Genomic DNA, 24,900 nt, shown 5'->3' on the forward strand with positions numbered 1-24,900 from the left:
GTTTAAATGATGGCGCAAGTGGTCTTCATCAAATGACCTAGTCATATCTGTCAGCATAGGGTCGATAGGAATCGATGTAGGATGCGACCACAAGGTGTCCTTTTTATCCACCCCATTACCAAGGGAAGGCGCCACTGACGAGATGGTCCCCTACATAATCGGGTACTGGCGCTAAGCCGAGATGCATATTCCATTCTACCAAGGAATCGTCATTTGATGAGTCTGACAAGTCAGAACAATGTTGATGTGTTCGCCTAGATGGTGATTGGCTTCTGCTCCGGTGTGTAGTGCTACCTCTGATAGAGGGCTTGGATGAGCCACCTGGTGAGAGGGAGTCATGCACCGATGTCCATGTACGCTCTGGGTTACTAGCGCTGCTCAGCGATGAATGTGCTGTACAGTGTTCCCTCGCTATTGCGTTCTTCGATATAGTGCTAAATCAGTTATAGTGTGCGGTAAACCATGGCTCCCAAAATTTACTAACATTTTTAATCAAGTTTTCAGGATGTTTTCCCCATTTCAGAAAACATTATCAGCCGATCACCAGAAATATCAGTCAACAAATCCAAACTGAAGTACGCAATAATTCTTATTATTATAATATCTGGTTATAAAAGAATTTGTTTATTGTTTATCTGGACTAATGTTTGCAATATATTTTATTAACTTTATTCAAAATTTCATTCAATAATTATATTAATGTTTACAATAATTTCGGACGTTAAGTACAGCAACCACGGTCCGATTACCGCTATTGATGCCTTGAAACGAACTTTAGTTGCAAGAGAATGGATACATATATCATAAATGCTGTACCATGACTCGCTAAAAGTCATATTTGAGGCAGTTTGACCATCAAATGTCAACATACGGTATTCGCAATCAAAATAGATGTAGCACTGAATCACCAGTAGATTGGGAGGAAACGTGTGCACAGCTGATTGCTATTTGTGGTTTAGTTTACGAGAAAATACACAAGGTAATCTTAATCTCTGCATATAAAATAATGGGTTTGTTGGTCATTTACCACCTACCACTCAACGTCAGTTAAACCGCTGATCATCTGTAACGCTCATCAATTATTTGGACCCCGAAGGAAGCGTTGTAGCGAGGGATCACTGTACCAGGACATGCAATAGGCATATTGTAGGACGTTAGGTGCCGGGGGAGGCGCCAAGCCTTGTGTCATTGTTGTAGCTGACACTGGGGTCTGGTACATTGGCAAAAGGGTGGGATACAGGTATGCCATAGACTGCTGCCACATGAACTGTATGAAGTTTTGCATCCAATTAGTGTTCTGGAACAGTGTTGATGCCTGAGCGTGCATCGGCTGCGTTGGATAAGTCGTTGGTGCAGCGCTAAGCTGATCATGCGTCGCCTGCGTAACATTGTATAATGTAAGCCCTGGGGCTGATGTCATTGTAGTAGGCAGGCGCTGCGTTTGGTGCAGGTCACTGAGACGCAATGCTCATCGGTGCTGACTTGATCATGAATTGTGCCTGCGCATCTTGAGATGCTGGCGCCGGCGTCGTAGATCTTGAAGAGTTGGATGTCTCAGGCAGTTGAAAATTAGGAGCAGTTACGACACTCACAATCTCCTCCGATATTGTTGATTTCGGCGGAGGGTGCACTTCTGCAGTCACAATGACGGGAGCCCTATGACCCATCGATGATAATGGCTGCGTGGTAATGACAGAAACATGTCCGTTGCTATCAGGCGATTGTGACATCTTCCTCACCACACGACGGGATTGCTGCAAAATATGTTTGTGTGTAACCTGCCTATATATTGTAAAACTTGCTGGAGAGAGAGTCACACAAAAATTACATTTAGAGTTTGGCGAGCAAATCTGTGTGCATGCTAAACAATGTGGATGAGGATCTTTGGAAGATTTTTTTCCCACGACAATCAGTACAACAAGCAATCATAATTTACGCAAATAAAGAATTGTTGATGAAACGGGATTGGAAGAGTGCCATAGAATTAAACAATATTCTATCGGCAATTATTTTTTTATGAGTTGAAAGTTTATACAATATTGATATATGCAACTCAATGTAACGCCAAAGCTACTAGTATTTAAAAACACATGAATATGTTAAACATATGTAGCTGGGAGATGTAAACAATCTGACCACCTTGGCAGGTACATTATTGTAACACAAATTTAAAATGTTGGACAAAAATCTTTTTACACCTAAATAATCTACATCAAACTACACAACATGGTGAAAGTAATATGAAAGGAATACATCACCCTTCACAGTTCAATTTTAGAATTATAGCTGAAAACTGAAGGTCTAAATAAATCCAATTTGACAAGCTTGGCTGGGACACGTCCTTGCTGTAGGGCGACAGACAGTGATGTGAAGAAGGTGACTTGTCATCAAGGTCCATATAAAAGTGGGATTTGGAATCAACATCTTTATTTCTTCACCCAGGACCATCGCCATTGCGCAGTCTTCTTGTTGTCGTAAGGTAAGCAGTGAATGCATTAAGGAGCAATGCAGGATAAGTAAAAAATTATGTTTTTATTGTGGCTGACCCCATGGCTGACCCCATGTGCATTTCGGAGCTCAATGGCATCTACATCCAAAAGGGAGTGCCATTGAAAGAATATTTGGGTTCTGTGGAGAGTTTCTTTTGTTACAATTTTAATTTTCTGAATTGAGATGGTTGAAACTGAAACATTTTAGAAAGCTGACATCTGATTGGCTCATGAACCGATGCATCCTTCATTTAAACTGAGAAGTCAAAGGACACTCAGGGTTCACTTGACACGACCTCCTGTGGAGCTGCCTCAGATCATACAGGGAGGTGTCGCATGGAAGTAAAAGATTTCATTTTTATTAAGTTGTCACATCACAATAATTCAGTTTTTTAATTGACATTTACAAGGGCATAAACAACCAAGTTTGACGCAATGTTGAGGGCTGGAATGTCAGTATCTACTACCTTAATAACTATTACATTTATTTTGAAAAGTGCTTAATTTTCTTAATTCAGGGGTATCAGGGCATATTCAATGCAATAATGTAAAATTCCTCTCTGTTGGTCCTTTGACCAAGCCATTCCATTAGTTAATAGTTATACACAATTAATTGAGAATAGTCTGATTTCCATTTAATTTTTTTTAGATATTTGCTGCAGACTTCAGGCCAATTATTGGCCTCTCAGCAGGTCAAGATAAAAAGCATGTATTACCAAGTTAATATTACTTCTGCTATCACCAACATCAGCATTACTACAATGTATTTGTATTAAAAAGTTAGCAGGGTTTCACTGCCTTTAGCACTATGCAAGTAATATCATGTCTCACATTGTACCCACGTGGGGAATTAAACCTGTGTCTTCAGTATGACAATCCATGTTTACAACAAGGCTACTCCACTACCACATTAGTGCTTCAGAAGCTATTGCTTGAGTGCTCATAACTCAGTGTCATACTCGCATCAGAAACAGTGTTTCATGTCTACCTAGAAAAAACACTTAACTGACACCAGTAGTGAGCCATATCTGATTGAATCTTGTCAATTTAATTCCGTGAGCATCAAACATTTCATTGCAAATTATATGAAAGACACAATTTCAAACAAACATTAGATCATGACATCGGACAAAGGTGACCAGCTACATTTTTTGCTACAATCAGATCTGATCCGCTTTAAATGAAACTTGCCATATATCGCCAAAGAAAAAATGACCCCGTCAAAAAGGCAACCCCCCAGTTAAAGCCCCTTTGAAATAATAACATTAAACATTACAAATTACACTCAGTAGGTACAGAAAACAAGGAAAATATCTGGTATATTACATCCACTCATTTCTTCACTTTGGGGTTATAATTGGTCTTCAGCAGCCCATGCAAGAGGGGGACTAATGACTCATGATGTCAATCACTGAGATGTCTGATCCAGATTCGATTATTTAAAGACTGACATCATTTTGCAGGAATGTGCATATTTAAACAACAAACAAACTTTGGAAGGCAGAGTTGTCAAATTGCAATTCTTATTCTATTTCACTTTCATATCGTTGTCTGTTCTGTTGACCAAGCACCCATGCTAACATCTAAGGACATTAAGATTTTGTAGATTGGAATATTTGATCCTCATGAACAAGCTAGGGTGTCATGATTGATGGGAACAAGTATGTGAAGTTTCACATATTGGTCCATATTGGTCCAGTAATATCTGAGGAGAAAATGATTACAGACACCAACGCCAAACAAGAAGGCTATGACAGTCAGGTGAGCAAAACATTATATCAGCCTCCACCACCTTTTGCTTTTCAAACTCTGGGAGTGAGCAAAATGTTGGTGTTAAGACAAAGGGAGTAATTTTTAAAGTCTATGTGATAAGGGAGAGAAACCCAGGTTTGTATTTGTGGAAACATGAATGTCAAATTCAGTATATTATAATTGTTGATTACTTTGAACTAAGCACAAGATATTATTGTTTGTAATGTCTTGGCTGAAAATAATAAATGTAAGTTATAAAAAGGATTTTTCCATACTAGATGAAAATGGTGCCAGCAGATCCTTGATCTGACAAATATACAATAACGACCAAGAGTAACATCTTTCTGTGCAATGTCACAAAGTACCATCTGATTTTCAGAAAAGTTACAAATTAGCATCATCTTAAACAAGACCAATTATTAGGACTGCCTGGCAACTAAAACATAAACCGAAATAAATAATGCATAATCATATATTTGGTGATATCAAAATCTTCAAACAAATTATTCTCATCAATAATTGAGGATAATAGGCTTACAGGTTTTGGTAGTTTTTTTCTTGCAAACAATGCAGAAATGAAGTACATTAATACAAGCCTCTAACTACAGCATGAGGTAATAAAGCCTTTCAAAAAGAGGTTTGACATTTAAACCATGAAGACATAGAACTATGCTCTGGAGTTTGTAGCTGATGCTAGGAATGAGGTGATGTTATTCACAAAACTGTAGACTGTTGATTCAGCCCACACACTGCCTACATATCGCCTGCCCGCCTGTCGTGTTGTGACATTTACAAACATTAATTTATCCTACTACTGCTCTTCATAACCAGCAATCAAACCACTTAATTCACAGAGACAGTAGATATGGTAAAAATCAATTAATATAATTATGCTATCATGAATGAATTAACATACTATTTAATATGGTTATAATTCTGTTGTTTGAGTGAGTGAGAGTCATTAAACAAAACAAGTTTTGGTCAGCAAGCTTTGCCTACGCGAAGTGCTAAATATAGCAATACTTCAAGATATCCCACAGAGGTATGAATCCTGTAAAAATGTAAATTGCCAAGTAGGTCACTATCCAGAACGCTTGCTGTTTTGACTGCAAAGATACCTCTACGTCTTCAATTTCCGCATATCATATATAAAAAAAACGGCAGAAAATGTTGGATTAACGGACATGAAGAGCGTACCTACTGGTATCACCCAGCTTGCCATTGTGTTATTTGTCACTGCTTTACACCAGTTCTATAAATAGTGTTGCGAAAGAGCAAGTAACCAAATGTAACAGTGTTTGTGACAAAATTAGCCCTCACAATGATGTCTCATGTGGGAGATGACATTCAAAAGGTGCAGCTGTTGTGTCAAACTAATTTAAACAACATAGTGTTGTTGTGTACAGTCACATAGAGCTGACTTATTTCTATTTAAAAAAATTGTCAATAAGTTGATTAAATTGCATTGACAACATTTTTTGTAATAAGCATGGATCAGGCAACATAAAATATTTTGTTGCTGATACACAAAGGGTTCACCTTGACACATTAGAAAATCATTGCCTAGTTTGATGTTAGCAAACAAAAAGACAATAATTAACAGATGCAATTGCTGACATTACAGCTAACGAAACACATTGTTTGTCCTCATTTTGACTGCACACATAGCCACACACCAGTGTACTGCATTATGCCAAACACTGTCAGCTGAAAAGTCGGTCAGCCATCCCTGGCCAGCCTGCTGAGCCTGCCTGCCAGTCAGTTAGCTCTTGTGTGATTGCATAATGTAAGCCATGGTGTCTTCTATTATTATCATACAGTGTTTAGTCAAATTGTAGCCTCTTTGGGCTATACAACAACTGGCTGCAGCACCAACTTCTGGGTGATTATTAGCAATTACAATGGAATTTCAAAGAAGAAAAGCGTCACATGTTTTATCTGTCTTGTGTGACTTGGGCGCTAATTCCATAATTTACTCTGACAATCAGTCAAATGTGTATGTTTTCTTTCAGACTGGTAAAAACATGTCTTGGGAAAATTTTCTTGTGCATAGCAATATATTTGGTCTCAATCATAAACTAAAACAACTTCTATGCACAACATCAAAGTCATCAAAATCCTGTATACATAACACATACCTTTCCCAATGTCAGAATTTGGTGGTGTGACATCCTGTAACAGAAAACAGTAACACACTGAACACTGAATTAAAGAATTGCCAACATGAAAAAATAAGTCATCAATATCCCCTTCCCTAAGAAATGCGTTTCAAATAACAAAAATAGTGTCGCTGTAGCTCCCCTGAATATGTAGTCAACAGTTCAAAATGTCAACTAAGACAAATCAACTTACAAGAGTTGCTGTTAACATTGTTATTCAAATATTCTCTGCATACATGCTGAGGCCTAAGTATTAACAAATATGAAATATGCTCAAAGAACTGGGGTCAAATCACAGTGGAATCGAGGTCATAATTGGGTGCCATCATTGGTGGGAGAGAACAAGTATGTACAGTTTCAGCTTCAATGGTTCCATGATTAGTGATCAAAGATTACTGAGAAGATGGTGTTGATTATGGATGATGGATGACTGACACTGGAAATTTGACTTTCAGTCATGTCAGCTTATAATGACTTAATAATGGCCATTAACAGCTTTTTTCAATGTTGTTGCCATGATATTGAAAATCGTATTCAAACTTCCTGAACAAATTCAGGTGTCATCACTGTTTTAGCTCCTTTGGTCCAGTGGTCTCTGCAGAGACTATGTTCACAATGCAAGTATGGTATGGTCAAAGTTCAACGTAAAAGGTCAAAACCTAAAATACCCCGGTATCCCTCAAAAATGGAACATATAAATAAGCCTCACAACTAACTGCACATAGATTCCAAATGTCATTACACTTTAAAATAAGGGATAAGTAATAGCTAAGTGGAGAAATCCCACATGTGAGATCTACTTTCATTGATGCATATTTATCATCTACAAAAATGAAAATTCATTATGCTTTTACAGTAGCTTCAGTCATCAAATGTATTCTCCATGTCTAAGTGCAAAAAGAATTCAGACACATCCAAGTGGCTGGATGGTCAGATTATAAAATAATATAAAAAGGGTTTTGACTGCACAAAACCACTATCAAAACATTGATACAATTAATTTCATTGGTAAGAATCGGTGACTATTCATTTCTACTTGTCACCAGAAACATCTCAACTGAGGTCAAAATATGAACATAGACAGTAAAATAACTATATTAAACTGTAATGGTATTCCTCTCACCCAATGAACCCTCTGTCAATGAAGTGCAAAGGCTGTCGATGATAGCAGACCTGCAACTACAAGTTGCCTTTCTGCCTTTTCTACGACTGAGAAAATACCTTCTTAAGCCACAATTAGCCATTACAAAGCCTGCAGCCTGAACCAGACAAATCTGTGATTGTCTGTGACAGAATCAGCAAAGTGACACATTGTCCCACCTGATTTCCATTCCAATCACTTCTTACTTCAATCATGTAGTGGTTTTAAGTACAAAGGACCTATACAGTCACAGAATTTAAGTGATGACCAATCACCTCGTGTTCAGAACTTTATCTCCAATGTGACAGCTCTGTGCGTGAAGGTCTGAGGACACCTTCATAGGTCATATCAGGTTAACTTTCTAATCGGTTAATCAGTGTCAAGATTTAAAGTCTCTGAATGAGTGAGAGAGGCATTCAGACATACATAAATATCATCATCATATGGTCATGGATATATAATACATCCCAAAAGGGTGCATATTTTAATTGTTTCCTGTCAAGGTTTTCTTTTGCAAAGATCAAATTTTTCAAATCAAGGTGGTAAAGAAATGAATCAAAATCATTTTTGAAAGCTGATATCTGATCAGTTCAAGAACCCATACTTCCCTCACTGAAATTAGGCCGTCAAAGTTCAGTGTTCACCAGAAGCAACAGCCTTCTATGGAGGTGTCCTCAAATCTTAGTGCATATAAGTATCGTATCAGAGTAAAAGATTCAATCTCATTAAAATCTAATCTTAGTGCTCACTTCTGCTATTATAGGTCATTTCATCCAACCAATTAGAGTGTCACTTACAAGATTGCAATAGTGAAAATCTGAATGTGTTTACTAACATGCAACCTCAAGATGCTTAGCACGCAGGAATAATTCTAGGGTGGGGCCTTGTGCTTTTAGCCCCTAAATTTGAAATAAGGCCCACATTTTCAAATACAATGGGGCATTTTAACATTGTGCTCTATAGGCGTATCTCTGGAATATTTGAAATTGTCACATAAAGGGTCCATGTCAGAAAATTCAAACAGTGAACCCTAAGCATGGTACATTTCTAAAGACAGTTACGTGCTGCATGAATGCTAGACATGGACATGAAAAGCTCGGGATCTAAAATGGAAAAGAATTTCGTAGCCAGTGGAAAGGTATGTTCCGTTTTCAAGTTTTGAATTGACAACTTTGTCAAAATATTTTTCAAAGAGGAGTCTAGAATGGGAGTGACAATTTTGAAACTAGTGCCATTAAGCTTGAGAATGGTGCTTTCTGATTGGTTGATGCTGAATTAGTTATATCATTGGTCAGTGAAAGCTTACGAAAAGGCGTTCTGGCATGACCTGTAATAGGATGTCCTCAGATCATTGTGTAGTGGTAGCAAGTACTAAGTTCTGATTTTAACAAGATTAATTGAGACTGAGTGATGAAAAAACTGGAACATACTAGACGTAATGCTGATATTCTGCTAAAATCCCACCAAACCTCCACCTCTCCAGTGCAACGTAAATATGCTATATCCATTATCTGTGTGTTGTATTGTCTCTGTGGTCTCTCATCAAGGTACTGATCAATACTTGAAGTTATTAATATAGATCATATTACTGCTAGAAAGATATGGTTCAGAACCAGGACATCAAACAATACACAAACCAATACTCATAACTGCTGGGAAAACTAATGTCACACTTTTTGAGATTTTACAATGCATATACCAGTGACATATTTCGTGTTATCTTATTTATGTACCGTATTTTCTTGAGTATAGTGCGCACTCATGTATAATGAGCACCCCCTTCTAGCGGGTTCAGTATTTTGAAAAAAAAAAAATCGAATACCAAGCGCAGAAAAAATTACACCGTACCCTTTCAGCGGGTGAATTTGAGATAAAAAAATCACCAGACATTTTGATTTACCGTTTAAATAGTATTTATTTTTCTGCTAGGCATTGTTTTATATCCAGGGATTAAGATTACCTTGTGTATTTTTTCGTAAACTAAGCTGGAAACAGCAATCAGCTGTACACACCTTTTCTTGGAATCGACCGGTGATTTGGTCAAGACACACCCAATGATATAACTTAATAGGATTTTTATGCAAGGATCGGCAAAAGTTGTATCTGAAACTATTTTTTTATCAGGACATATATGTTCAGCTTTTACTAAACATATTTAAAATAATAATAACCCTAAGCGAAGCAGCTGATCGCTATTCCCGGGTATTATTTTTTACATGGAACCAGTCTGACCAGTCACCGTCAAGGCTCACGTGCACGTGATCGCGAGAATTACGTGTTGACATAGAATCATCAAACTACAACAAATATGACTTTTAACGAGTCAAAGTATGGCATTTATGATATATGTATCCATTCTCTGTCAATTTAAGTTCCTTTCAAGGCGTCAATAGCGGTAATCTAAGCGTGGTTGCTGTTAATAATGGTGAGTTGTGGGATCTTCCAATCGCTTCACACACGATTTCGCCGAAATTAATAAAAACAATATTAAAAGGAATTTTGAATAAAATTAATGAAATAAGTTACAAACAAAAGTCCAGATATACAAAGAACACTTTTTATAGCCAGACAGTAAAATCAGTATGGATTTGTTGACATTGTATTTCCAGTGTCTCGTGCTCACGGTAATGTCTTTCCATGGGGGAAAAAAACATCCAAACTCATAATTTGTGTATAATGCGCACCCCCTTCTACACAGCTGTGTTTTTTTGAAAAAAGTGTGCACTATACTCAAGAAAATACGGTACATAGAATAAAAGAAGAGACCTTGTGACACAATTATATCATACAAAATAATTTCATGTTAGCTTATTGAGATTAAATACTGCTTGACAACTAAAGATTAAAAAGGAGAAGTTCAGATCTGAATTTTGTTAGCCCCCAAACAGTAACATTCCAATAGAAGGGCCATGAAGATCTTGCTACTTCGATGTTATCCTTAATGTCTCGAACTAAGATTTAATTTACTGCACGGTTCATTTAGCTCTACTGCATAAGTAGAGCATAAACAGTGACAAATGGTATATCCATAAAAATGACTCCTTCACTTTCTTACCTTTCCAAGCTTTGGAGGAATTTGGAACGACAGTTTTTCTTCTGATTTTCTTGGTGTATTAATTTCTGACACAGGTGCAGGTATACTTCTCATTTCCTGCCAAACAAATAATAAAATACAATTGAATTCATCCTTTAAACAATACAAATAATTCAATAAAATGGTAGAAGTTAGTTACCAATCACATAAAATATCTTCTACAATTTTAACAAAGGAACAAGGTGGAGTGATTGCAAATATAAGAATACTGCAGGTTTTCCAGACTCATGCTCACTTGTCAAAAACAAGCAACATGCTTGGCAAATGTTCATTTGACAGTGACAGAGAGAAAAAGTCTCGCCAGTCAAGTCCAGTTTAGGCAACTTTACCACAGTGACCGTCATCAAGGGAGACTATGTTATAATTAATTCAGCAATATTCGTATTTTGATTTAGCTGTATGAATGGTGTGTATCAAGGTCTGGCTGGGTAATTGACTCCTGATGACAGGACAGTCTCAGATAAAATCTTTATCTTTTCAGATTTGTTGGATGCTGAAACACCATAGCAAATTGAATTTCTGAAGTTTGGCAAATAAATTGTGTTTTTGAAACTACTTGAGGTGATTAATAATATTTCATCTTCAAATGTTATTAATGTTCAAACAAAAAAAATCCCTTCTTACTTTTTCTTCACTTTTACGAGTTGGCATATATATATGTGTGAAAGAGGGAATAGCCTTGTGCTTTATTGTTGACATGCTGACATAAGTAAAAAAAAAATTAAAAAAAGGAAGCAATATCCTAAATTACTAAGTGGAGACCATCTGGGTGACTCATAAAAATATATACCTAGAATTTGACGGTCCCAAGTAAAACAAAGACAGATGAAGCATATACATCAGAAGGTGATCATTCAAATGCTAACTTGTCTCCTCCCTAAGTATCGGATACACTGTATGTGTGATTGCATACTGTTATATTGTAGTGTTAAATTAAGCTCTCTAAACAATAAAACCAAGAAGATATACTTACATTGAATATGTCATGGAGTCCTTCGATTCCAGAAGATGGGGCATTATTCTGAAAAGATGTAAGAATATGTCCAACATGTCCATGTCAGCAATTACTGGGTAATTCAAGATTGAAAAGAAACATCATTTCTAGTAATAGTATCCATTTCTCAATCATATGTTTACCGATACATATTTGGTGGGGGTGTGGGTGTGGGAGTGGGTGTGGGAGTGGGTGTGGGGTGTGGGTGTAGGGAGTGGGTGAAGGGGTTGTCTGCAAGTAGTGGCAAATCAAACGCAGTCCATCTATCAACATTGTTTGGGAATACTGACAAACATATTAATCATAAAATCACAATGAAAACCAAAATTGATATAAACCTTCCAAAGATTTGATACCTATTAAAAAAAATAGTTGGGCTTGCTAACAATTATTTTCTACTGGTATCACTGACAGACTTTCAGACAATGCTTGATGAACACCTACAGATGTTAACGAAGAATCCTACCTCAGACTGGATGAGAAGCTTTGGCAGTTTGTTTTTCTGTTGTTGCTTGACCAGTGGTCCCCGACTGACAATGCCGTTTGGTGGAGTAGTTGATTCCCGAAGAGGCATGTTACTGGCCTGGTTGGGGGCAATTGAAGAAGTACTGTGTTGAGAACCAGATGAAGGTTTAGGCTGGAACACAGGCTTGCTGGCAGAGCCTGGTGACTTTTTGGGAGACGGGACAATGACATTGGATGAAGTTTGTGATTTGTTGGCAGTTTGACTAGGACTTGGGCTGGTGGAGTGTTTGGAATGAAGCTGATACTTGCTCTGTGATGACAAGGGTGAATGCATTGAAGGGAAACTGGGTTTTGCAGGGGACTGGGAACTGGATAGACTAGACTGTTGTGAAGAGGAGGATGACTGAGAGTGGCTGCTACTCTGTTTGGAATGGATGGAGCGTTCACTGGAGTGACTTCGCCTGCTTCCTCCACCACCACCACCACCTTCAGATCCCCCACCCCCATCTGAGGGCATTCTAGTTCGATCATGGTTGCTATGATGGCCTCTGTGTTCTCTTCCCGTTTTGTAAGAAGAGTCCGCACTGTGGTCTCGACTTCTCTTGTCACTGTACCCTGCTTTGTGGTCATGGCTAGATTTCACATCACTCCGTTGTTTGTGTCCATGGCCAGATTTGATGTCCACTGGTTTAGGATCTAAATCTGAGCTTTGACCAGACTGGGATTTGTACCCAGATCCCTCCAGACTGCGGCGACTGTGGTCATGTGTGGATTTGTTTTCTCCATGTCTTAAAGCACCATTGTGTGTGCTTGGATGTTTGAAAAACTTGCTGCCACTAGTTTGAGGTTGTGGAGTCGTAGGTGCTGCTAGTGCACCTATCTGGTACTTGGGACCTCTGCTCTTGAAGTCAGAAAACTCTCCAAGCACCTGGCGAATCTTTTGGTTAATGTCATCACCTTCATTTGAATTCTGGACCTTCAACCAAAGAAAGAGAACTTTCAAATCTGCAGTTAGATAAGGAATAGAGTTCCGTTTTTCTTTTACTAGCAACAGCAGCTACTGTTAAGGGTAGGAGGGTGAACAGTAATTTTTTTAGACTCCCATTTAGAAAACATGACCATGAATGTTCATGAAAAGTACTTTCAGAGCTACAACCTTATTTGCATTATATCATAGTGTCAGCTTTGTCAGCTATTGAGCATGTTTGAAATCATTCATTTTAATGCAACATGTACGTGGCACAGTAATGCTCTAAAACAATGACAAATTCAGTTTGAAGTGAATATCTGTTACTATTAAATAAATGTTCAAAAATGAAGAACATTTGAGGCCCAAAATATCAACATGGAATTACAAATGAGCCTGATAACTTGTCATGTTAATTTGACAAACGATCTGCTCATGTATTGATCAGGTGTTACAACCAGCTTCCAACAGTAACATAACTGTAAATCAGCAAGCAGTCCTGAGAGGATTACAACTGTATCATTGACTGATGCTGATGTTTTTGCCTTGACCTCTCCAGATTCCAGACATCTACTGATGCCAAACCACTGCTTAAATAAACATTAATAAATTGCATGCGATATCAACACTAACAACAGGCAAAATAACATTTCATATAAATCATTCAAATACAAGTTTTCTTTCTCTGTAGATTTTAATCTTACAGTATTGACTGCCAAAATGAGAATTATTTACAGGAGAATGTTCTGCAGATTTCTTACATCTATATAATTAAACAACATGTATGCTGTAAAAAGATTTACAATTGTAACACAGTAACATGACCGATGTGTTTATCACCACAGTGAACTAGCCGGCTTCAAGGACACCATATGGCAAGAGTTGTGAGTGAGGTCTCACTACATATAAAGTAAATGTAACTGTAAATTCATAGAAATTCACCAACAAGATTTCCATGTGCCAGATAAACATCTACTTCTGGAGAAGCTCTGATGGCTGAACAAAGGCTGAACATAGATTAACCTGACTGACCTGACGGCCATCTGAAACCCTATCTTCTGAATCATTTACAGTTTAGGTCTTTTCACACTTTCAGCCTGTGCTCAAACTTGTCCTGGCAACAAGGCCAAAATTGTCATTCAACATCTTTTTAAGTAGATTTTTTACATTGCATGTTACTAGCTAAAAATAAATTTTATGAGCTCAAAAGAAATTTTACGACATTCAGGCTTTCGAAACAGTTAAAGGGCATCATAAATAGTATGTATGAAATTTGTTATTGCAATATGTTTGGGGAACAACTAGTTGCAGACTTCCTTTGACATGTGGTACTAAGCAGAACATATGCACCCCCCAGTCAAATTCCTTTTTGTCTTTCTGTATAGTAAGCTTAACTCATACTAGCCCATTACATATTTACATCCAAATCTGATAAATCTGCTGCCAATAGAGAAGTACAGGCTAGAAAGCCTGAATGACTTTGACACACCTTTTTTCAACCTTGAAGAATTAAGATGAAGGATGAAATGCTGTATAACACTGAACTAACTCCAAGAGTCTTGTTTCATTTCTGTTCACAATGTCATTCCATGTTAAAAGATCACTACAGTTAGTAGAACTAGCACATTTCACTGAACAATTCTTAGTCCTTTTACACGCATCAAATATTTACATTACAAAGATATTTAGTACCGTATATTGCCATCTACAAAGCGACCCAAGATATAAGCCACCTTCCCCCCCTCAATAAAGTAAATCGGAATGAAGCATATGACACAATCCCTACATCTGCAATACAAATGTGTTTGCATCTGCAGAAAAAAAGATTGTATCCCTTCAGCGAATTTAAGGAAATGAAAAGATCACAACAATTAAACTTGGTCAATACAAATTTGAAATTTGAGATAAAACATCACTAGATATGATGATTTACCCATAAAATTGTATTTCCTGTTCTGATAGCCATTGTTTTATATGCAGAGATTAAAATTGTCGTGTGTATTGTCTCATAAACTAAGCCGGAAGTAGCAATCAGCTGTGCACGTTTTTCAGAATCTACTGGTGATTCGGATAAAAATTACCCAATAATATAACATTAAAGAATTTTGATGCAGTGATCGCAAGAATTGTATCTGAAACTATTATTTTATCAGGAATAATTTATTCCAATATCATGTTATTTTGGCTGCAGCTTTACTATATATATTTGAAAGAAATTAATAACCATAAGCGTAACACTTTTGTACAGCTGATCGCTATTGCTGGATATTTTTCCGTATGGAACATTTTGACCAATCACCGTCAATTCCCGCACTCGCGCTAACAAAAACTTTATGGAGACATATAATAGTCAAACTACAACAAATAATATGACTTTCAGCGAGTCAATGTATGGCGTTTATGACATATATATCCATTCTTTACTGGTCTACCCACGAAAGTATGTTTCAAGGCATCAACAGCAGTTATCTGACTATGGTTGCTGTAAATAATTGTGAGTTGTGCGATCTTCTGATCACTTCACATACTATTTCTCCGAAATGAATGTAAACAATATGGAATGAAATTTTGAACAAAATTAATATAATAGATTACAAATATCAGTCCAGATATACAATGAACACTTTTTATAACCAGACAGTGATACTTCATGATTAGTTTATGTACTTCAGTACAGATTTGTTGACATAGTATTTCTGGTATTACATGTTCACAGTAATCTCTTTGTGTTGGGTAAAAAAACATCCAAACTCTTCAAACGTGTGTATAAGACGACCCCCTATTAAGCCCCTAATTCTTGGTACAAAAACTTGCCTTATACACAGCAGTATACGGTCTATATATAAAATGCCGCTCTAGTAGTTTTTCTGGACCTGTGAAGATCTGGGGTAGAATAGCAATCCAGGCTTGTGTGGTCAGACTCGCTGACTTGGTTGATGCATGTCATCATATCCTAATTGCGTGGATCGATGCTCATGATGTCAATCACTGGATTGTCTGGTCCAGACTTGATTATATACAGACCACCGTCATAAAGCTGGCATATTGCTGAGTGCAGCGTTAAACAACAAACAAACAAAACTAATGTTTTTTTCTGCATGATACATGCACTGTTGAAATTGTTGTAAGATGAAGTAAGACGAGTTCTATGGATGAACAACTTCTTTATTACAATTAGTGCGACGTTTCGGTGTAGATTCCTAACACCTTTATCAAGCAAACTCTTCAAACCTGTGTATAAGACGAACCCCTTGGAAGCCTCTAATTCTAGGTACGAAAAACTCGCCTTATACACAGCAATACATGGTACTGGGCTTAATGTTAAATGCGTTTAAACATTTTCTGAGAATGTGGGCTCTTTCGAGCTTTTTGGTATCTCATTACCTTGACCTTGAACTTTGCATGTGCCAATAGAATTCCATGGGGCAATTTGGAAGAACATGTAGGAACAAGCATGAAATACATATACCCCTACCAATGGTATGTTCTATAGAGTGCAACACTCTTACCCCTCCCTGACCATTAAAGCTGCCTGGGACGTGTTGTAAAATTCATAACACTGAATCAAAAACTGATTAATATGCTGACAGGTACCTTCATCCATCTCTGTGGAGTGGTGTTTAACATCACGTTCAAAGACTACTGCACTTACATAGCAATATGTATGTATGTGGCAGCTTGTACTAGTCAAGACTTATGACTAGTTTTATAGTGCTATTCCACCAAGATGCCATGCTGCAGATTAACATGGATACCCCACTCAAGCACAGTATACTGACTCCAAACAGACCAGTCTTCGTCTTTTCAATGCGGAGCATCAAGTAAAGGTAACAACAAGTACCATTTTTTAATATCTTCTGGTATGAGTCAGTGAGTTTGGTTTTACGCCCATCAATATCACGGCAGGGGGGGGGCACCAGAAATGGGCTTCACACACTTTTGGTATGACCCAGCCAGGATAAAAGCTCTGTCCGCTAGGAGGCGATATTTGATGGTGTAAAAAAAAAATAGATAAGATAGTAACTTCTAAAAACAGTTGTTGACCACTTGATTGATAAATGAGGTAATAAAAATGCTTCATGACCTTTGCTCTGGAAATGAACTCTAGTTTGCTTGGAATTTGTTGTCATGGAAACCAGATATAATACAATTTTTTATAAATTCCTACGCAGCAAAAGGCACCATTTCATGGCTAGACTGGTATCTGTGCAAAACATATAAAAAATATTGAGTGATCTTTGAGTTATGTTCTGGAAACAAACCACATCTTGCCCTTCTTTAAACTTAACATTATTGTCAGGAAAACAAAACAGAAAATTCATTAAATTCCTCAATTACAAAAGGATCCTTTTGATGGTTGGACTGACATCTGTGCAAAGTTTTGATAAAAAAAATATTGAATGGTCTAATCATGCTAATAACTTTGAAAACTTGATACAATAAATGTCCTACTCCATCAACTATTAAATGAAAATTCTTCTATACCATTACCAAATTTGAAAATTATCTCAATGACAATTCGTCAATATTCTAGAATATGAACCGATCTGACACCCTGTTTACATGGCCATTAATTAGATTAGGTCAAACATACCCGGTAAGTATTAACAATTTCTCTCTTTTGGATACTCATATCTATGGCAAGATAACCAAGTGATACCAATAATAGGACTGATATACAACTGCCCTCTTCAAAATTAATATAGACTTTCTGATCAATTTAAGTACCAGTAACCTTCTGCTTCATCAACAAACCAGTGTAAGATATATACAAGATCCATACAAGATTATAGATGAAAAGCATTCCAACCAGGGAGTCATACTGATCTTTGATACCGATGAGCTACAGTTGATGCGAAGATGCTGACAAGCAATACATGCCATATATTAATTATCTTGAATAAAAATATACACATTACAATTCAAAATAAATAGAAACACTGAAAACTTTCTGCGAACACAATATGAGGCAAAATAAATTTGCCTGTCGGCCAAGTGTAGACAATTTTTTTGAATTAACAGTCAGGAATGATCTGCAGTCAGGAAGAACAATAATTATCATCTCGAGCACTGCGACACACCTATTATCTTCTGGAGATATCAAATGTCTGTATAATATTAAGAGCCTTCATAGAGGGCCAAACTGTATGAATGTGGGAGCTTGCTATGACATTCATACAATAATTGGCCCTCACTCTTTGAAGGTTCATACTCTAATAAACTCAAAAAGTGAAAGTCAATACAATATTTTTTTATATCAATATTTTTTACCTCAAAGGTTTGAGTGCTGGGTCATTAACAATCATATTCAAAGTGTGTTTACACTGACAGCAATACAACAACCAGCTGTATCTGGGAATAAAATAGTTCCTCAAAAAGTGGGGTGAGTGTATGTATGCTCAACTTGCTTTACAGGGACATCTGTTTTAGTATGTTTACAACAAATGCATTCAAATAATTTCACCACTGTATGAGTGAGTGTGTGAGTTGGGTTTTACACCGCTTTTAACAGTACCCGGTATTCCAGTTATATCACGGCGTGTCAGCTTAATGTGGGAGAAAAGCCCGAAGTGATGCAGGTCTCAGACCCACGTAAAACCCACGAGCACGGGTATGGTGCTGACAAACCTAGAAACATAATCACCACTGCATGAGAAATGTCTGTTATGAACAAACTCAGTAAGTCAGTAAAAATGACAGCATGTCATAATAAATTTACATCAATTACAAGACCTCAAAATGGCTGATACGATAAAAGTGACACGAGGGATTTCTAAAGTTCTTAATGAACCTGTGGCGGTTACATGTGTTGGTCGCCATTGATCAGTTGGCCGATCATTGAAAGGTGACTATTAAGATGTGTCAAATAGATACTTAGGTAAATTCAGGGCTTGCTGTAGATTGTCACTGTCCAGCCCAGACACGGATAAGTCGATACTACAATAGTTTTATTATGCATATCTTCGTTTTTGTTCACAAAGATGGGTCGTAGCAGGCATATTTGTGAACGGGCATGCAGTCAAACTCTCTGATGTTTTGGAATGTATGCTAAAATGTAGAGTTCAAGCCTAAAGGGTCTACATGATCAGAAATAACGCTTCTCTATGTATTCGTGCTAGGGAAGACCGAGGGGTTCCCCAAGGAATGTGTTAGTAGTAATAAGTGTTAGCGTCATTTCCTGTAAAAAATAGTAGGAACGTTAACTTGTGTCTTTCATTCACTAATGAACGTTGATTTCAAGGTCCTATGACTAACCTCTCGGAAATGGAAAAGCTGCATATCATGTAAACTTCACATTAAAATGTTTTTAATGTTAACCCCTACTTAACATCAAGAAATTCTGTAAAACAGTAATAGTTTCTGCTTAAAGGCTGCCCAAACAAATTGAGCATTTGCCTCTCACAAATTAACACAGGTCTGTAGCTCCGTTAGGAGCGAGCAAGTGAGTAAAAATTTAAAGTACATCAGCAATATTGTGACGAGTACAATTTATACATGAATAATAAATACATTCAGACAACATTAAAACCTGTCACAAAATACAGTAAAACAACTGGTGTATCACAGAGTTATATTAAAACTAGCATATTACCATAAACAAATATAAACAACAATACAAATTACAATATAAAAACAGGCTATAGATCACTAGCAATCAAAGTCTGGCCACCATACCAGGGACAATTGGGGCTTACTGTACCTCTGCTTTCTGCATGGTACTCCAGCAGGATTTACACCTGTCACTGGTGATTATGGACATGGTTCAGCCAGAGATAAACAAACAAATAAAGCACTGGTAGACTCAGTAGACCCCTCACCCCTTCAGAGCATAGAACTTGTTATGTTTGTAAGAAAGTGGAAACAGAAGTTCATTTCCTTTGAGAGAGTAATTTTCATAAGGACCTAAGGAAAAACATTAGCTTATCTTGTTACAATTCTACAGAACCTTAAGATCTATTCATTAAATTGTTATCTGAAAATAATCCTTAGCGCATCCATGTTTTGCTTCGACCATAAGAAACATGTTTTTTACACAACAACTTCTCACATGATACTTGCATTGTTTATTTTATAACGATTGTATCATAGTAAATAGCATTTTATAGTACATAACATAATAAATAAGTGGTGTCTCGTAAGCGAAGATATGGCTCGATATTAAGACCCGTGAAGAATCCGGGGTAGAATAGGTCTTCAGCAACCCATGCTTGCCGTAAAAGGCGACTATGCTTGTCGTAAAAGGCGATTAACGGGATCGGGTGGTCAGGCTCGCTGACTTGGTTGATGCATGTGATCGATTCCAATTGCGTGGATTGATGCTCATGATATTAATCACTGGATTGTCTGGTCCAGACTCGATTATTTACAGACCGCCGTCATATAGCTGGAATATTGCTGAGTGCGGCGTTAAACAACAAACCAACCAACCAATCTTTTACTGTGCTATGAAATGTGTTAGCTATGTGAATAAAACTTGTGACACTTTCATAAACTATGTCAGTCTGTCTGTCAGTCAGTCATAAAAAGACTTTGAATGATGTGGGCTTACTTACCCTAGCCGGGGGAAAAGGACCCTGAATACAAGCAGATATATGCTCAACACTCTTCAAATGTACACCCCAACAATCCCAAAAAGTCTATTATATGAGAGTAAGATAACAGTGGAACAGTGAAAAGCTTTTAACTTTAATATAGTCTAAGTCAATGATTATTCTTTAGATTCATGTCATGAATTACATGTATTATGACGACTGTAAAACAACCTGTGATTTGGACCTTTGATGGAGGTAAACAAAACTCCTACCAGGAGTGCATACACATTACTAATGGTAAAACATCGTATGATAAAGACTCAAGTGACTGCGGTGACAAACTACTGAAACATATTTCATTATCAAACCTTCACCTGTCAGACAATTAAACACGAAAACAATTCCAACTGCAAAGACAGAAGGAGTATCAACACTGTCAATACTTTCTGAATCAAGTTTCAATCTCTAAACTAATGTATTAATACATTTGACATGAGCAGAGCATGTTACAAGTATTAATGAAGGTAATTCATTATCACTGACTGAAAATGCTTTGTATTTTCAGGAAGAGTATCACACATATCACAAAGTGATTAGTGTTCAGGGTGATTTGAGGTGTATTAAGAATGAAATCTCCAGCAGTAGTTAGCAAATGCCAAGACAGAAATCAGCCAAATGAAGTCAAATTTCAACAATCGAGATATGTTTTTCCCTCAAACTGATTATCCTAATCACATCAAAATTAAAATACATTAACTTCTACTTAAAATACCACTGATAGTGGCCTGATTTTGTCACAGAAGTTTTACCCACGTTGTATCAATTGAATCTGATGAAATTGCTATTTCATTAATTCAGAAACAAATGACACACTTTCCAGGAGAAGACCTTTTAATCAGATTACTTTTCTCTCCTCTTCAGTGGTTCAATGGAGGTGAAAAACATCAGAATCCAGTAAGATCCTCCTTAAGTAAAGAAAGTCAACAAGCTATGAAGCGCAAGCACCTGAGCCTATTAGATTTAGTTTGAGGTAACAGGTTTACAGTAATGCCCCCTCTCCTATCAGAGTGGCAAGAATCAGTGAGAGTCAGAAGGGATTACCCAGTTCACACTGCAACTTCCTCCAGCTCTCCTCACATTTTACTGATGGATACATGCTACCTTCTCATCAACTTCCAATACATCTTTTTCACCTAAAATGTTTCAATCAACTTGATAAGAAGACATTGTTACAGTGTTAGAAATTTCTTTACTTTTTTTTCAACATATCTCTCAATTGGTTTGAACCATTCTTGAGACAGGCAGTAATTATATTTGCCTGCAATGTTTCTCAGCTGGCACAGAGTGAGGACTCGAGTCACCCTGACCTCCCTGGTGTAGCCCACTGTGGCTGGCGCCTAACCTCAGATGGCAATAATTCGCCACTTTCTACATTCTCAACATGCTCTTGTTCATGTAAACATTACTTTGCCATTTCTGTCATTAGAATAACTATTTCACATAGGCAACTTTGGATGACATATAGCGGCAAAATAAAAACAAAAGACCTGTATTGCTCACCTGGATATTAACACAATCATGACAAAATATACATTTGCATTGTACATACCATATTCGAGCCATTAAGCCCCCCTCTCCCAATAAGCGCCGCCCGAGGTTTCCGGATATTTGAAGTCCGTATAAGCGTGGCATGACTGTATTCTGTATATTTTAGATATTTGTGACTTTGAATATTCTGCGCAGAAAAAAATTACACCGTACCCCTTCAGCGAAGTCCGGCAAACGAACGGGTGATGAGAAACTTGGACAGTACAAATTCAAAATTTGAGATAAAAAAATCTTCAGACATGTCGATTTACCGTTTAAATTGTATTTTTTGTTCAGCTAGGCATTGCTTTATATCCAGGGATTAAGATTACCGTGTGCATTTTCTCGTAAACTAAGCCGGACACAGCAATCAGCTGTACACACGTTTTCTTGGAATCTACCGGTGATTCGATCAAGACACACCCAATGATATAACTTTACAGGATTTTAAATGCAAGGATCGTCAAAAGTTGTATCTGAGACTATTTTTTTATCAGGAATAATATATTCCAATATCTTGTTAATTTAGATGCAGCTTTTACTAAACATATTTAAAATAATAATAACCCTAAGCGAAGTAGCTGATCGCTATTCCCGGGGATTATTTTTACATGGAACCAATCTGACCAGTCACCGTCAAATCACGAGAATTACGCGTTGACATAGAATTGTCAAACAAAAACAAATATGACTTTCAGCGAATCAAAGTATGGCATTTATGATATATGTATCCATTCTCTGTCAACTAAAGTTTGTTTCAAGGCGTCAACAGCGGTAATCTAAGCGTGGTTGCTGTTAATAACGGTGAGTTGTGCGATCTTCCGATCGCTTCACATACAATTTCGCCGAAATTGATTAAAACAATATTAAAAGGATTTTGAATAAAATTAATGAAATAAGTTACAAACAAGTCCAGATATACAAAGAACACTTTTTATAGCCAGACATTGTAATTACATGAATAATTTGCGAACTTCAGTATTCCAGTGTTACGTGCTCACAGTAATGTCTTTCCATGGGGGAAAAAACATCAAAACTCATTAATTCCTGTATAACGCGCACCCCCTTCTACACAGCTGTGTTTTTTTGGAAAAAAAAGTGTGCACTATTCACAAGAAAATACGGAAAGGCTTACTGATGAATTTACGCCAATTTGACTCCCAAATTGGGATCAAAGCTTTGTACGTATCAAATTAACCAGAGTGATTGGGGCCAGCACTAAGCAATTCACTTGTTATATGTTTCAAACAGTTTGTCTCACAATAATTATTCTTTCATGTTCTCAGACTTATTTTTCAGTTTTTATGTACACACCCAACAAAAGCCTGTTTCTTTTTGATGTCACAAGAGAATAATGACTGAGTGAGTGCAGTATGGTATCACATCACTTCTGAAAATATTCCAGCCATATTCCAGCAGTGGTCACTGAGCCAACCACCAATGTCAAACGAAGTCCATTGTTTTGCTGGCATACTGTGATTTGGATAGGAAACTATATGGTTTGCAACATGTTTGGGCATGATGGCCTTTACATAGAGGATATTATATGAGTGTTCATGTCATACTATGTTTACGACATGAGTGTCAAAATTCCGGTATTTCCCAAGGGAAAGCGAGAGTAATACCAGCATTTAGGCACGAGTGTCGTAAACATTACATGAAATGAACATAAATATAAAGTTCCATTTATTAATGAAGAAGATGTCTACATACAGAGATAAGTCGCAACAGCAGCGGAACCACAATTTGTAGAACGATGTCAACAATCTTCAGCTCACGTCACAATAAGATTCAAATTATGACAACAATGCCGTCCTGATGACGGAAACAATACACTGTTGTCTTCAGTTTCTTATTAAACTCACTTTTGTGATTTAAGTGGATTTGACATACCTTAACAATTCAAAAAGTTTACAAAACGTTTGTATTGAATCGTTAAAAACATTTGCTTGAAAATAGTGACATAAAGCAAGCAAAATTATTTTTCATCCCTTTTGGTGTGTTCCATAAAATCTACAACTCGAAATATAATTTCAATTGGACATGCATGAGGGGACACCTGATGACTGATGTACAAACAAGTCAAAGGATCGGGAATATGATGGCTCATTAGCACACTTTCCCCAGTTTGGCAGAGGTAGAATGGAGCTCTCTGATACTTGACCTCTGTTGTGTTTCTTGACATAACCTGAATTCACATGTACATCATGCGTTGGCACCCGTGACCTTTTATTGGTCAATGTTGCAAATCTTGCAAAAATTAACGGTTAATAGTCTACTCAGTATTGAACATTTTGACGTTAGGCTCCGAACAGAGTTCATCAGTTGAACATCATATCTCCAACTTAACCATTTATGTGTCTAATTATGTCTTGATAACATTCTTTCACAGGCAAAGTAATTGACAGTATAACACTGAAACAAGTATAACCATAAACATGGAAACATCTATTAAATAAACATTCTACTAACCTTGCAAGGTTTGTCAAAGAGTGGCATGGTGGGGCTGTCAGAGGCGGAAGTATTGGCTTTGGTGGCTCTCTCTTTCTGCGCCAACTCACGGAGACGCTCCTTGTCATGTCTGGAAGCATAAATACACATAATGTTACTCTGCAACTATATTTTGGCCCAAGACATGGTAATACACACTTTAGCATCAAAACTATGATAAAATTACACAAAATAGCATCCAATAACTGTCTGAACTGCAAACAAGTCAT

General features: G+C 37.1%; 1 protein-coding gene across 1 annotated transcript in view; it reads right to left on the minus strand.

Annotated features, from left to right (window-relative positions):
- The window catches only part of LOC139451131 (AF4/FMR2 family member 4-like), a 154,090-nt gene that overhangs the window by 103,151 nt on the left and 26,039 nt on the right, over positions 1 to 24,900 (minus strand). The window contains exons 2-6 of the mRNA XM_071232927.1: positions 24,653 to 24,761; positions 12,096 to 13,070; positions 11,609 to 11,656; positions 10,597 to 10,692; positions 6,380 to 6,413 (exon numbers count right to left, since the gene is read on the minus strand). Of these exons, the coding sequence (XP_071089028.1) occupies positions 6,380 to 6,413; positions 10,597 to 10,692; positions 11,609 to 11,656; positions 12,096 to 13,070; positions 24,653 to 24,761 (1,262 nt within the window). The remainder of the gene's footprint in view (positions 1 to 6,379; positions 6,414 to 10,596; positions 10,693 to 11,608; positions 11,657 to 12,095; positions 13,071 to 24,652; positions 24,762 to 24,900) is intronic.

The sequence above is a fragment of the Haliotis cracherodii genome, unplaced genomic scaffold (genome assembly GCF_022045235.1).
Source record: "Haliotis cracherodii isolate W230 unplaced genomic scaffold, xgHalCrac1.p SCAF_8, whole genome shotgun sequence".
NCBI lineage: Eukaryota > Metazoa > Mollusca > Gastropoda > Lepetellida > Haliotidae > Haliotis > Haliotis cracherodii.